Raw genomic sequence first — 15,374 nt, 5'->3', positions numbered from 1 at the left:
CTTCTCTGGAACGATTATCAGTCCAGCAGAGGCTACGGAGTTTTTAAGAAAGGAAGTAGTTTTTGCTAGCATATCTTGTGAGGGAGCTGCAATCAAAATATCATCCATATAATGATAGATAATTGAATCAGGGAATTGATCCCTCACTGGCTGAATTGCTGTATGAACAAAATGCTGACAAACGGTTGGACTATTAAACATTCCTTGAGGTAAAACTTTCCATTGAAATCACTGCAAAGGCTGAGAGTTATTAATGTCAGGGAGAGAAAATGCAAACTGCTCTCGATCCTTTTCTGCTAAAGGAATTGTGAAAAAACAGTCTTTTAAATCTATGATTAAAAGCAGCCAATCTCTAGGAATACAAGCTGGATTGGGGCCCCTGACTGTAGGGGGTCCATAGGCTGGAGGGACTCATTCATTTTCCTTAGGTCATGAATAAGCCTCCATGTGCCAGACTTCTTTGGTATAACAAAAATAGGTGTGTTCCATGGGCTGTTAGAGGGTTCAACATGACCTGCTTCTAGTTGTTGTTTGACTAAAAACTGGGTCTGTTTAAGTCGCTCTCCTTTAAGTGACCGCTGATCAATCCATACTGGTGTGTTGGAGAGTAAGCCTTGATAAACTCACTGATGCCCTTGGCGGTAGCTCGCAGGGCTCCGATAATGGCCCTGCAGTCCTTGTTAGCATTTTCATGAGCTAGCTGCCACGAAAAGCTTTAGCTGCTCTATTGTTATCTGTTTGCCTGTCAATAGCTTCTCGGAGGCGGTCAATAAAGTCAATATATGCCTCTGTAACACCCTGATGGATACTGGCAAAGGAAGAAATTTCCCTGCCCTGAGCATCGGGTACAGCTTTCACGGCCCTGAGAGCAACTCCAGCACTCTGATCAAAAGCATGAGGATCAAGTCTAGCTTGAGCCGCAGCAGTAGCAAAGTTATCAGACCCAAGCAGCATAGGGAGGGTGACAGGATTATTTATTCATGCATTCTCCGCAGCTTGGGTGCCGACAATTTGAGAGTATTCTGAATTCAGACAGTATATTGAGCCTGGGTCAAAACAGTCCTGGCGAGGGCGATCCAGTCACAAGGTGCCATTTTGTAACTGTCAGTAATGGTTTGAAATATCCTGTTAGTATAAGGAGACTGAAGCCCATTTTCTTTAATACTCTTTTTTAAATCCTTACACAGAGAAAAGGGAAGGGGCTCATGGACATTCCTTTGACCCTTGACTGTACTGGGAAAAGCCAAAAGGGCATCTAAATCACCATCCTCCGCTGCTTGCTGAAGGCATTGTCTCATAACCCCAACAGGGTACCTGTCTGAATTTTTTGGCTTTCTTGGTGGTGACTGATCTAGTGGGGAGGAACACTCCCAGAACTGAGATAAGGAGCAGCTACTGTCAGACAGGTTCTCTGGTGGAGCTGTAGGTAGGACTCCCGTAGCCTGTTCCTCTGCTGCATCCTATACAGCTTCCTCATCTGAACTAGACTCTGTCTTTTCCTCTGTAACTAGCTCCTTTTTCTTAGTCCATATAGGCACGAGAGCAGTCTTGACTGGTCCCCAAGTTTCTAAGTTCTGAACCCCAACAGGAAACCCACTATCCTGTAAAGCCTTTAATTTGTTACCTGCTTTTCCCAAAACCCTAATATCTAAGGTTCCCTTATCAGGAAAAGCAGGGTAATATTCTTTTATAGTTTGTAAAAGCTGTATAAGATGTTGTTGTTTTACTTCACATCCCGATCCTCGGAGGAGTTGCTGCAACACATGCAGGTAGACTTCTTGCTCTTTAGACAAGTTAGAGCCCATTCTTGTTGTTAAAAGGTTTCTGTTTTTACTTTCAATTTCTGTCCTTTCAGCTTCCACAGCCCGTACTAAACTCTAGCTAATTAGCTATTAGGGAGCATAGTGTGGTGGGTCAAAAATGTACTGTTGGTGAAAACCGTCAGGGAGGGCTGCCTGGTATCTAGGGTACCCTAACCCCACTTACGGGTTTCAGGTTTTTCCCATGAGTGTAAGACTGCGAGACGGGGGGGTGCTTGAAGCACCAGGTGACCAACCTTTATATCACGCTCCCTGACCGAGCTGAGAGTTAAATTACTGTGACTGGAATTCCCTATGAGGCCCCTGCACATCTTGGGGATTGACCCCCAGACACCTCAGCAAGGCCCCTACTCACGTAGGAATGCCTGAGATCTCAAGCCAGAGGGAGGAATGCCTCTTATCTTTGGTGCTCCAGCAAGGAGCTGAGACACTCATAAACAACCCTGTTAACTGAGTTCTCAAAGCAATCTTTGGAGTCGGTTGAAATTGAAACACTCATTTACTGTCTGTTTTTCTGTTCACAGGCAGGCAGAGGGAAAAGGCAGAATCAAAAGGGCTGCAAGAAGCAGCTTTTAAAGAAAGAATGTGCAGAGGCGCTTATTAAAAAAAAAGCTAATTGAAAGGAAAATTCATTGCTCTTTCTCCCAAGCCTAAAACCTGACTGGAAGTTGTGCTGTGAGGACAGGCTTGTGTTTTTTACAGTGTGCCTCTCATTGCGTGGGCTTTTGCTTATAGTTGGCAGTAAACCTAGTGTTCTTTCCTGGTTCACCTTCAACTCATCCTGTCACAGGTAGCTTTGTTGCACCAAGCACCCTTATGGCTTTTAAATGCTCAACCTGTGCCTGCAGGGTGCGGCGATTGCCAGAGAGAGAGAGAGAGAGAGAGGGCAAGGCTTCTGCTTACTAAAGAGAGTATGGTCACGAGAGAGGGTGACCTTGGAAAGATACCCTTTTTCTCTAAAATAAAATACACCCTACACCCTCCGAAAAGCACTCGGGGTCGTCAGCTCTTACTTGGGCCATTGCATGCGTTCCACCCATGTTGGTGTGTTGACCACAATGACAGCTGGTAGCCTTTGGGTCCCTGTTCCTGGGTGCCAGATGTGGTGGACTCCATCCAGCAGAGTCCTCCTGTTGTGGCTGACAAGGAGAACCAATGTACAGGCGACAACAATCCTGTGTGGAAAAAGGGAACAGGCACGACTGCTCTCTCAAGGGGAGAGTGCCTATGGATGCCTTGGCCACTCCTTCAGGAGGGGAGTGCCCCAGCCCTTGCCTAGACAGGCTTTTATTGATTTCCTCAGGTCTTACATCAGAGAAAGATTTATTACCTATTGCATAGAATATTATTGTCTACATTTTAGGTACAATCAAGGAAATGAAAATAACATGCAGAGGGGAATGGCGATGAGCTGATTAGCTCTGTCCTTGGGAAAACTCATACAGGCTTTGGAAATTAGCTTGAAGATAGACGAGACACATTTGTTGTATTAGACCAGGGTGATGGAGTTTTAGCAAGAGCAAGCCATGCCAGTCTGTGTGCATTTTCTATAGACCAGGGTGATGGAGTTTTAGCAAGAGCAAGCCATGCCAGTCTGTGTGCATTTTCTAGGCCTGATTCCCATGGGAAATCTCAGTTTGAAGGTCTGGCTCCTGCCCACCACTTCCCTTCTATAGGTTTTCCATACAGGGCTGAGTCACATTTGCCAGACTAAAACAAACCGGTCCCCTACACCTGGCACCATCCTCTGTGTCACTGCTGCAATCTCCAGTTAATACAAAACCATGTGGCACCTCCCCATGGCCCACTCCGAGAGTCCTTCCCCCCTTTTCTTCCCAGAAAGGTCTCGCTTGCTTCCTAAGCTCCGTGGCAAAAGGGAGCACCCCAAAGCCCAGTGACTCCCCCAACCCCACCCTTGCTCAGCTGCCATGCCCAGGTTTAAATCCCAGCACCAATCTTCCTCTGCAGCCCCATTTCCGACTCCTCCCACAATCGGTTACACCTGCCAGCATTCCCTATTTTTCCAGCTTTACTGGGCTTCGGTAGTAAATCTCCAGCAGCAGGCATGGCCCCATGGCAGCAAGCCAATCATCTCCAAGCTCTCACACAGGCCCCATGACCAGAGTTCCTTCCCAGTTATGTCATGGGTTGAAGTCATTCCCATCTCCCTGGCTCAAATCATGGCCACTGCTATTTAACATATCCATGAAACCAGTTAAAAGTTATAGACGTGTTAAATGACCATGCCAGAGGTTAGCTGCAAAACTGTTGCTGTGCAAAACAGCTCTCAATGGCCCTGCTCCATGTGTCCTATCCCCCAGCTCAGACTTGTGGGGGCGAGGACATCATACACACACACACACACACACACACACACACACATATTTCCTAGACACCCTGAGTTCTGGAACCCATTACAAATCCCTATTTGGGGCCTCCCTGGCTGCACCCTATATGAAGATGTCTAAACCTGATTTTTACATAGGAACTCATAGGCCATTAGATATTTATATTGGTGAGTAGTTTCTTTCCGTTTTAGCAGAAACACTCATTATCCACAGGAGTAAAACAATCCCTAGAGTTGATTTGGCAACATGACTCAAGAATGCTCATTTTGGGTCTCTTCATCACCAGCGTCAAAGAAGACGTCTTAACTCAGCCCATAGGTATACACCAGCATCAAAGGCAACGATTTAACCAGTTAACGTTACTCTTCATTTTACCAGGGGCCGAGGAAGGGAAGGGCCCGCTCTCGGTCGCTCCGGGAGCCCAAACCGCCCCGCCCCACGCCGCTGGGACCCTCAGGTTCCATATGATGCCTGGCCGCTGAGCCCCTAGCTAGACCGCTGAAGGTGGCGAGCAGCGCCAGCCCACTCGGGCCCAGGAGCTCCGTCACGACGCTCGAACGCCTCCTTCGCGGCTAGTGGAGCTTAGCCGCGGGCCCCGCCCCATCTTCGCTGACGTCACGGCACGCCCTGGGCGCGCAGGGAGGCGGGGCCGCCTGGGCGGTCCGCTGATTGCTCTTTCGGCGTAGCAGATCCTTCTTCTCAGGGTTTACCAGCCATCGCTTTGACCGCCTCCGTTTCCATCTCTGCAAAATGGCTTTCGTAACGAGGCAGTTCGTGCGCACCGTATCCTCTACGTCCACAGCTTCCGCCTCCGCGAAGAAAATCGTCGTCAAGCACGTGGCAGTCATCGGCGGCGGGCTGATGGGTGCGGGCATTGCCCAGGTGAGCAGCCCAGTGGCTTTGCAGCCGGTTCGCTTTGCTGCCTACCTGAGATGAGAGCGCTGGAGGGAGCGACCTGGCGGGGTGTCTCGCAGAGAGGCCGGGGTCCACGGGAGGGCCGGGGAATTTTCACCCCGCTCTCCCCACTGTAGTTGAAACGTCTCGGGTGTGGGCCTGTGACTGTTTATTCCCCAAAGGTCCAGTGTCTTGGGGCGGTGCCCGTTTGCTAGTCTCTAAATTCCAGCCGCCCCCAAGGCCCGAGGAGGGCTGGGTGGAGCGTGTTGGTGAATGCACTTTGGAACTAAGACTTGCAAAGAGAAGGTAGTATTGTTTGTGTCCGAAGTTGAGACTTAAAGTGCTTGCTCTCTTCTTGGCTTACAGCCAGATTGCTTTCAGAGACCAGGGATCTTCCAGAATCATACAATCTTTGTAAGAGTAGTTTTCTGCTCTCCTAAACGTTTTCCTTTTAAGCCCCGTGTGCTCCTTTGCTGGGTTACAAAGGATAATAATAGTTACCACTTTTGTAGAACTTTATATAAAGTTATCTGATCTGCACCAGAGGCCCTGTGAGTCCAAGGGAGGCTGTTAACGCAAAGTTGACCTTTTACGCAGTGCCCTCTGTGTTGAAAACCTGCACAATTAAGGGTTTGGAGAAGTGGCAGGGAAAAATAAAGCGGCGGGAAGGTCTCCAATCTCAATATACACCTTCAAGACTGTCCGGGGTCATGTGGCTCAAGGTCAGTTGTACAGTTGATTACCCGGATACTGTGATACTTGCCTCATTTATTTTTTAGCAAATTCCAGCTCATATTGGAGAACCTTGATTTTCACTTCCTAGTTGATTATATTCTTAGCATTTCAGAATATAATTGTAATGTTGAAGGGGAGACTAATTTTTCTCCATGCACTTGAGTGCATTGGATACAGTCATGAAAGAGTTTATTTTTCAGTGTCCTTCAAATCAGGCCCACACATCCATGCTTGATCTTTAAAAACCTTTTACTATTATTAAATATCATAATCTTCCTGTCCCCGTGAATTTTTTGCAACATATTAGATTGTTTTTTATTCTAAAATCAATATTTCATTAAGATTTTATCCTTCCCACTTTTACAGTTTTTCATGTTTCTGGACATAACCTTGCCCATTTAATTGTGTGGATGCTTTGGCTGCTAGGTTATGGTGTCTCCCTAATCTATGTCTGCAAGGTATGTGAGGAGTAAGTCCCTTTAATGTAAGTCCAAACATTGTACTGCATTATAGTATAGAGAAATTTTAGCTTGAGTGCACTTGTATTCCCCTGCTCCACCAAAAACTTCCACAATGTGAGAGTGAGATTTGTGGGAAAGTGTAAAATAATGTATTTGTTTAAAAACATTTAAAGAACATTAAATTTTTTAATGTATTGATTATTAGGAAGGGAGAGAGAGAGAAACATCCATTTGTTGTTTCACTCATTCATTCATGCATTCATTGGTTGCTTCTTGTATGTGCCCTGACTTGGGATCAAACCCCTCAACCTTGGCATATGGGGACAACACTCTCAACCAACTGAGCTATCCAGCCGGGGTTTAAACAACATTTTAAGGACAAAGTATTAGGGCCTTAAGCCACCAGTACCAATACAGGAGATGGGTCCAGAAACTATTGTTGGTGCTGCCTTGGAGACATCAATGAATGAGAGTTAAAAACCAAGTAGAGCCCTGGCTGGTGTAGTTCTGTGGATTGAGCACAGGCTGCAAATCAAAGGGTTGCCAGTTCGATTCCCGGTCAGGGCACATGCCTGGGTTGTGGGCAAGGTCCCCAGTGGGGGTCATGTGGGAGGCAACCACACATTGTTGTTTCCCTCTCTTCTCCTCCTCTAAAAATAAATAAATTCTCTAAAAAAAACAAATTTAACTTAAAACAAGAAGAAAGCAGTATTTAAGATTGCTCAGTTCTTGGAATGCTGTATACATTATTGGTTGGAAAAGTGTGTTATGTTGCACAAAAAGGCCTAGAGGTGACACCTGATAAAATTATGGGTATGGTGTTGGAGCTTTCATATGAGAAAGGAGGGAGGAGACGGACACTGGTAAGAACACAGACTTGTGGATGAAATCCTTGAGTAGTTGGACCAGGGAGTGCCTTTTGAAACTTATGGGGGAATAAGAGAGAACTGTTTATCCCACAGGTTGGAAATATAATGGAACTGTCATTCCAAAGTTGATAAAGACCAGAAGTCTAAATAGCGGACAGTCATAAGGAGCAGTAATTTCATTCTTACAGAACAGGGTTTACAGGAACCTCAGCCGCTTTAGATGACAGCTCTGATCCTGTGGAGGGGAACCATGCTTTTCTGCAGAAATCTCTGCCACTCTCAGCCAGTAGATTGGTTGGGTTCAGCAGTTTAGCTGATCCATTTTTGCAGTGCATGCTGGGCATACAGTCGTAAGCAGTATTGCCTCATTCTTCATGCTCCTTGACCTATACAGCTTTTGGTACAGGGTAAGTCTGTTTCACTTATTGAGTGCCACAGACAATAGTTGACGTGTTTTGACTGTCAATCCAGTTCAGTATGGGGAATTGGATGGCCTATATGCTAGCTCTCCCTCACATTGGCTGTGTAAACATGGGCAAGTTACTCAACCTCTGTGCCTGCTAATCTGTAAGGTAGGACTAATGCTAGTACTAGCCTCAGGAGGATCTAGATGATTGAATGAATTAGAGCATGTCAGGCACTTAGCACAGTGTCTGGTACCTACTAAGAGCTCACAAAGGGTTAACTGCCTTTATGGTTATCTTTTTAAAAATATCTTCACCTGAGGATATATAGTTACTGATTTGGAGAGAGAGGAAGAGAGAGAAACAAACATTGATGTGAGAGAAACATCTGATCAGTTGCCTCCTGCACACACCCCAGCCGGGGATCGAACCCCAACAACTGGGAATTGAACCTGCAGCCTTCAGTGCCTAGGATGATGCTCCAACCAACTGAGCCACGTGACCAGGGCTGTAATTATTATCTTTTTGCAGTAATGCTTGTCTTTTTGTTCTTCTCCCCTCATACTATTCCAATTTCTGGTTGTTGCTGCTGAGGTAGGCCTGTAATGTTTAGATGGAGAGTATTGGTTGTGATTCTGTTTCATCTTGCTTAATGCTGAAGGCAAGTGCCAGCTGATACTGCAGTTTGTCCAGGGATCTCTGAAAAGTTGCAAGGCACTTCCTGTTCTCTCCCTATTGTATTGTTAATCCTCGTAAAACAAGAACAAACTAGCATCTAAGGTTGGCTGTTAATTCAGATTTTGCTTCACTCTCTTGAACTTTCTGAAATAGTTTTAATTTTAATTAAGTTGTAGTTCTGTTTAAAATCTTAATTTTTAAAAATTTATCATTTTGGGCATATGTTCCAGTTGGTGCTGAGTAGGTTGGAAAACAAATTAAGCAGGTTTTGTGGGAGTCTGACGCATTTCTTGAGCAATTAAGCAATTTAAGACGAGTGAGGTCTGTGCTTTCATTACAGTTGATCAGAGCACAGGTCATTTGTACATATGTACTCTCCAAGAGTATCTGCTTTGCCTGTCATTGTTCTTTTGTTTGTCTGAAATTTTAAAAAATTGCTTAGGCTGCAGGTTGATATTTGAGTAAGGTTAACTCGTTTTTTGTGTTTGCCCATTATATACTTCTGACTTGGTTCTGATTGCTAATTTGTCATCAGCTGGATACTTAGGCTGGCAAAGAGGCTTGCAGCATCAAATGACCCTTGAGTGGGATTTAGGTTGTGTTTTTGCTTTATAAAGGAGGGGAAAAAAGAGCCCAGAGAATTTGTAGGGTTTGTTAAGTTACTGGTGAGGAGTCAGTGAGCTCCCTGGGCATGACCTTTCAGAGGCTGAATTTCGGCTGGGTTCTTCTCTCCCAAAGTGTGTTTTACCCTTCCCTCCTGACCTCCCTCCCTTCTTCCCTTCCTCCCTTTCTTTCTTAAAGAGCAAAGAAGGTTCATTTCTTCTGGGGAGAGCTCCTTAGGCTGTTAAAACAAAAGCGGGGGCAACATTCTAAGCTACAGATGAACATTTCCCCGATATTTGTGACTTGATGAGGACTCAGGTGACCTAAAAGCTTCTCCCCAGCCACCGATTTTGTGTACCCTTCACTTTTCTCTGCCCTCAGCTCTGAACTTCTGATGCCGAATAGAAGAGGGACCAGAGTTGTTTTGTATGTTTAACTTTTTCCTCTCTGTTTTACAGTGGGTTCTTCTCTGTTGGAATTTGCTTAAAAACAGTGCAGTGGCCTGGGAGAAGTTTTGGAATCACAGAAGACTGGCATAATCTGTCTTTTGACTTTTCTTAGGGGAGCGATAGTTTTCCTCCCAGGTGTTAACTTCCTCCTCGAGGGTATGGGATGTGTTTGTCACAGGTGCTTCCCTCCTTTCCTGTACTGTTGCTCGCTTCTCGATTGGGCTGCTCTCTGCTCTTTGTGATACACTGGGGCAGTAAGTCAGCTACTGTTAGCAAGTTAGTGTTTAGAATTGGAGCGGCCCTGGCCAGCATAAAACGAATGCCATGGAATACCTTTGGACATGGTGGAGTAGAGATGGCCCCTCAGATTTGGAGTTCTTCTGCCAAGTGCTAGATCCAGCCTCACTGCTATCTGTCCCCTGCTTGAGTTTCTAATTTCCTTTCCTCCCCCTACTCTCTTTTCTCCGTTTCTGCCTTAGGCACACCCCTCCCTGCCCAGCTTTCCTGGAACCTCAGGAAGATAATGCCGCTGCTCTGTGTTCTGTGTCTGGTGAGCAGGCCGAGAGCTGCCTGCTGGAGTTTGGATCCCAGCCCTTCCTTTTCTGGCTGTGGGAGCCTTGGGGGAGACCTTTAACCCTTCGCTGCCTCTCTCCCTTATCTGGGAATTAGGATGCTTGCTTCACAGTGTTATGCGAGTTAAATGAGCTAAGTGCTTACAGTCATACTAATGTGTTCGGTAGTGACTATTCAATAAATACTTTTATATAGCTCCATCAGATCTAATCTGGTGATGACTCTTATTTTAGGCTATTCTAACTGTCTTTAAAGATATTTGATAGGGGAGATATGGGGAGCTCATACAATTCTAAAAATGTCAAGACTAATTATGTGGATTGTTGGGAAAAATCTTAGTGCTCCATCAGGGTGTCCAACTTTTTGGCATCTCTGGGCCACACTGGAAGAAGAAGAGTTGTCTTGGGCCACCCATTAAATACATAAACACTAACCTGGTAAGCAAAAAGAAGGTTTTAAGTAAATTTACAATTTTGTGTTGGGCTGCATTCATAGCCATTGTGGGCAGAATGCAGCCTGTGGACTGCAGGTTGGGCAACCCTGCCAGACATTTTGGGGTATTATAATAGTCCCTATTCATAAAACATATACAACAGAGACTGACACTTAAAAAGAAAAAACTCTACAAATAGGATACTTTGTTCTGTTCAAAGTACTTGATGTTTCCATCAATAATCTCTCCTGCAGGTATAGTACTGAGGTCAAGGGTCAGACAGAGCTGGGGCTGTAACTCTGGTTTCTTAACTCCCGTTCCACTGGCTCGAGATCCCAGAGGCCAAGATAACCACATTCTGCCTGCACCTCTGGCTCTGCTGTCTATGGGGAGCTGTGAGTACAGCCTCCAGGGACAAGGGGATCCTTCATGGCTCTCTGGAATCCACAGAGAGCAGCTTGACCTCTCCTCAGCTGTAGACTCAAAATTAGAGTCACCTGCTGATGGTCTCCACTTGGCTGCTCTGCCACCATCTTTCTGTCAATAGACTCAGAGTCCATTGCCAAAACCCAGTTCAACCTTTCTAGAGTTTCCTCCTTTTGTTATTGCCATTGTTGTTCTTCTGGCCATGTACACTTTGAAGATAGGGTCATGGTCAGGTCTATTCCACACTGCAAATGGCTCTGAGGCTTTCCTCTATGAGGAAGGTTCTCCCCTGTGTTTTCCTTTGCAATTAATGGATCAGGTGTTGTTACATGGATTGTTGTGGGAGCCTCTTAATTAGTCCTTCTCACTGAAACTCCTGCCTAACAGGCATTGCCGTATTAATCCTCCTAGGGAGCAGTGTGAACTTGTAGCTCTCTCCTCTTCCTAGAAAGTGTCCATCACGGTAACACCTTTTGGAAAGTCTTAAATTTAGCTAGGACTTGATTGGGATTGTCAGTGGGGCCCATTGTCCCTTCTCCTTTGTAGAATTTGTGGGAGATGGGGTTGCAGGGGGAGAGCCCTGGGAAGGAAGTTACCAGTAACTCCTCTACATTACTAAACCTAAATGCTTACTGAATTTTTTAAAAAATTGTGTATTTAACAGACTTCTTACCTAAAAATAGAGACACATTTGGTCGGCTTTTTAGAAATACTTTTTGAAATATAAAACTGTTGGTTTATATAAAGAGGCCAGCCAGGGAATTTAACAGTTTTAAGAACAAGGCAGCTGGTCATAGTGGCAAGTTGTGGTCGAAAGCCTCAACAGAATGCCTTTTTCTGATTGCACAAGTTCCTGCAGACAACTTGTGCCAATGGCAGTGTTTACAGTATTGCACAACCAGGGATGATCACACTCCCAGAATTGCCAGCTCTGAGAGATGTAACTGATGCATGACTTTTCTCTTCCCTGGATCAAATCACGAGAGCCTGAAGCCAGGCCTTGTTGGCAAGGCACAGGAGCTGGTAAGGCACAGTTAGCATGGGGAGCACTGATTAGACACACTTCTTCTGGGGGTCAGGAGGAAGTTGGAATTCTGGTGTGGCAGACAGTTCATACACCATTGAGATTTTTCTGGGAGAATGTAATGTTGAGGAAACAGCCCCGCTATAGTGTTGGGGCTCATTGGATCAGGTGACGTAGTTCTTACTCATTCACACTTCACACCGTGCTTCAGAGAAGCTACTTCCAATCTGGTGTTTGTAAAAATGTAAATTCAGTGTGTTTCCACTTGGCATGTTCACTTGGCCCTGTGGCTAGACCACTCACGGGCTTTGACTAGTGTGCTGTTCACTGGGTCTATTTTTATAGCTCTGAATTACTCTGCCTAAAAATATTTATCTCTGGCTAAGCCTGCCTTCTACCAAGGCTAGAGAAGTTAGGGAGCTGACGACATAGCCTTTAAATAAATTTTTTTCCATTGCAGATTGCTTATCCTCAAGATCTTACAGGGTGTAGGTCCCTGTCATATAAAATGAGTTCTTTATGGATCGGTTTAAATTGGTTGCGCAAGTTAAAGTGCCAATAAATAAAGTGCCTTATTTAATGTAAAAATAATGGGTGTTTATAGAAGGAAGAAAAAAGTTTACATTTCGTGGTCCTCTCTTCCACTGCTGTCTCCTGAGAAAGTTGGAATAACTTGGGTGCATAATTCAGGAAGGAGTGGGATTGGTATCTTTGCATCTAAGACACATGAAATTCTTTGCTAGGTAAGAACTCTCAACCAGTAATTATGTTCACTTCGTGAGGGGAGGCCCTCAGTTACCCTGATGGAAAGAACCCTGGACCGTGGCTTTTCCACCGGATGTATTTGTTCAGTCACCATTTCCTGAAGTTGTGTCACAGCCATCTGGGTTCAAGACACTCAGCAGACAAAGGTGGAAGACATTTAGTCAGGAGCCTGCAGTAAGAGTAGGGGAGATGACGCTTAAACAGATGATCATAACGCCTTGTGATGGGTGCAGTGGTAAGGTATGTGGGGTACTATAGAAGCACGAGGGACACCTATCTGAGGCTGAGAGGAGCTTGGGGTGAGGATGTTTAGTATCTGGAGGCGATATTCAGGTTTATTTAATCAGGCGAAGTTGGGGAGAAGGCGTGGACAGTGCAGAGCCTGGAGGTGAGAGAGGCAGCAGCAGACGTGGGGAGCTCCAGGCCTCGTGGTGTTGGAGTGCCAGGCAGCAGTGGATAGGGTGTCCGGAGAGGAGGTGGATGCCCGTCCTGGAGGGCCTTGCATGCCGGTGTAGGGACTTCAGTCTTATCCTGCAGTCACTAGGAGCCACTGATGAGTTTGATGGAGTAAGCAGTAAACTACCTTTTATAGAGTTACGTTCAGGTAGTGCATTCACTAGTGCCTGCATGTGATGTCAGGTGAATAATTTTTCTGCGTTAGTTCCTATTTTCTTCTTGGTAAAATGAAGGTATTGTGTTGAATTAGAACAGAGGTATTTGTTTTTCTTTAAATTGTAAAAAATACATGTATAACATAAAATTTATTCTTTTAACCATTTCAAAATATGCAGTTCCGTGGCACTTAAGTACCTGCACACTGTTGTGAAGCTGTCATGATCATTCCTCTCCAGAACGCTCTTTGGTTTGCAAAACTGAAACTCTACACCCATTAAACACAGTAACTCCCCATCTCCCAGCCCCTAGCAAACACTGCTTCACTTTCTGTCTATGAATTTGGCTATGCTAGGTGCCTCGTATAAGTGGGGTCCTCCAGTATTCATCCTTTTCTGATGGGCTTATTTCACATGATACAATATTTTCAAGGTTCATATGTTTTGTAGCATGTGTCATAATTCCTTCCTTTATAAAAATTTTAGATATAACTGTCAATATAACATTATGTTAGTTTCAGATGTACAACGTCATGGTTCAGTATTTGTACATATTGAGCAGTGATCGCCATACTGAGTTTAGTTGACATCTCTCACAGCATTTTTGTTCTTGTGATGGGATTTTTTAAGACCCACTCTCTTACCAACTGCCAGATATACAATAGAGTATTATTAACTATATAGCTGGGAGTTTGTACTTTTTAACCCCCTTCACTGCCACCTCCCTGGCCTCTGGCATCCACCAATCTGTACCCGTGTTTTTGTTTTTAGATTCCACATGTAAGTGAGATCATATGGTATGTCTTTCTTTGTCTAACTTATTTCACTTACCGTGATGCCTGGAAGGTCCATCCATGTTACAGATGACAAGATTACTTCGTTTTTATGCCTGAATAATATTCCTGTGTGCGCGTGTACGTACACATACACCACATTTTCTTCATCCATTCATCCATCGATGCACACTTAGATTGCTTCCATATCTCATCTATTGTGGCTATCTTCCATAGTGCTGCAATGAACATGGAGGTACATACATCTTTTCTAGCTAGTGCTTTCATTTTTTTAAATAAAAAGTATAATTGCGGGATTGTATGGTAGTTCGGTTTTTAATACTTTGAGGACCCTCCCTGCTGTTTTTCATGGTAGCTGCGCCAGTTCACATTCCCATTAACAGAGCACAGGGCTTGTCTTTTCTTTATATCTTCTCTGAAGATATAAAGTGATGTTGAGCACCTTTTCAGTTACCTCTTGGACATCCTATGTCTGACTTGGAAAAATATTCAATTCTTTTGCCCATTTTAAATTAGATTTCTTTTCTTTTCTTTCCTTTTTTTGGGGGAGGGGCTCTTGAGTTGTATGAGTTCTTTTTATATCTTGGCTATTAACCCCTTATCAGATATATAATTTGCAGATGCTGACTCTCATTCAGTGTGCTGTCTTTTCATTTTGTTGGTGGTTTCCTTGGCTCTGCAGGAGCTTTTTAGTTTAACACAGTCCCACTTGTGTATTTTAGTTTTGTTGCCTTTGCTTTTGGCGTCAAATTCAAAAAATCATCAGTAAGACCAATGTCAGGGAGCTTGCCTCCTACATTTTTTCTAGGAGTTTAATGACCTTAGTTCTTACATGCAAATCTTTGATTCACTTTGAGTTAACTTTTGTGAGTGGTGTAAGTTAGTGGTCCAGTTTCATTCTTTTGCATGTGGCTGTCCAGTTTCCCCAACATCATTTTTATTGAAGAAAGTGTCCTTTCCCTGCTGAGTGTTCTTGGCTGCTTTGTCATAAATTCATTGACCGTGTATGCGTGGGTTTAATTTGGGGCGCTCTATCGGTTCCATTGATCTGTGTCTCCGTTTTTCCGCCAACACTGTACTGTTTTGATTACTGTAGTTTTGAAATCAAGGCAGATGATGTCTCCAGCTTTGTTCATCTTTCTCAAAGTTGCTTTGGCTCTTTGAGGTCTTTCCTGGTTCCATATAAAAACTCTAGGATTCTTTGTCGTATTTCTGTAAAATTGCTTTTGGGATTTTGATAGTGGTTGCTTGAGCCGATTAATTACTTAGGGTAGTATAAATATTTTAACAGTATGATTCTTTCAGTCCATGGAATATCTTTCCATTTAGTTGTGTCTTCAGTGTCTCTAATCAATGCTTATTGTTTTCTTATGTCTTATAGTATAGAGGTCTTTTACCTCCTTGGTTAAATTTATTCCTGGGCATTTTGTTCTTTTTGTTGCAGTTATTATAGGATCATTTTCTTAGTTTGTCGTTCTGCTAGTTCG

General features: G+C 44.3%; 1 protein-coding gene across 1 annotated transcript in view; it reads left to right on the top strand.

Annotated features, from left to right (window-relative positions):
- The first annotated feature begins 4,808 nt into the window (after nucleotides 1-4,808).
- The window catches only part of HADH (hydroxyacyl-CoA dehydrogenase), a 49,448-nt gene continuing 38,882 nt past the window's right edge, over nucleotides 4,809-15,374 (top strand). The window contains exon 1 of the mRNA XM_037031910.1: nucleotides 4,809-5,050. Within this exon, the coding sequence (XP_036887805.1) occupies nucleotides 4,919-5,050 (132 nt within the window). The 5' untranslated portion in view covers nucleotides 4,809-4,918. The remainder of the gene's footprint in view (nucleotides 5,051-15,374) is intronic.

The sequence above is a fragment of the Sturnira hondurensis genome, unplaced genomic scaffold (genome assembly GCF_014824575.4).
Source record: "Sturnira hondurensis isolate 20B ecotype Veracruz unplaced genomic scaffold, ASM1482457v3 Scaffold0021214, whole genome shotgun sequence".
NCBI classification, from domain to species: domain Eukaryota; kingdom Metazoa; phylum Chordata; class Mammalia; order Chiroptera; family Phyllostomidae; genus Sturnira; species Sturnira hondurensis.
Note: the sequence above shows the minus strand (reverse complement) of the source record. Positions and strands in the feature narration are given on the sequence as shown.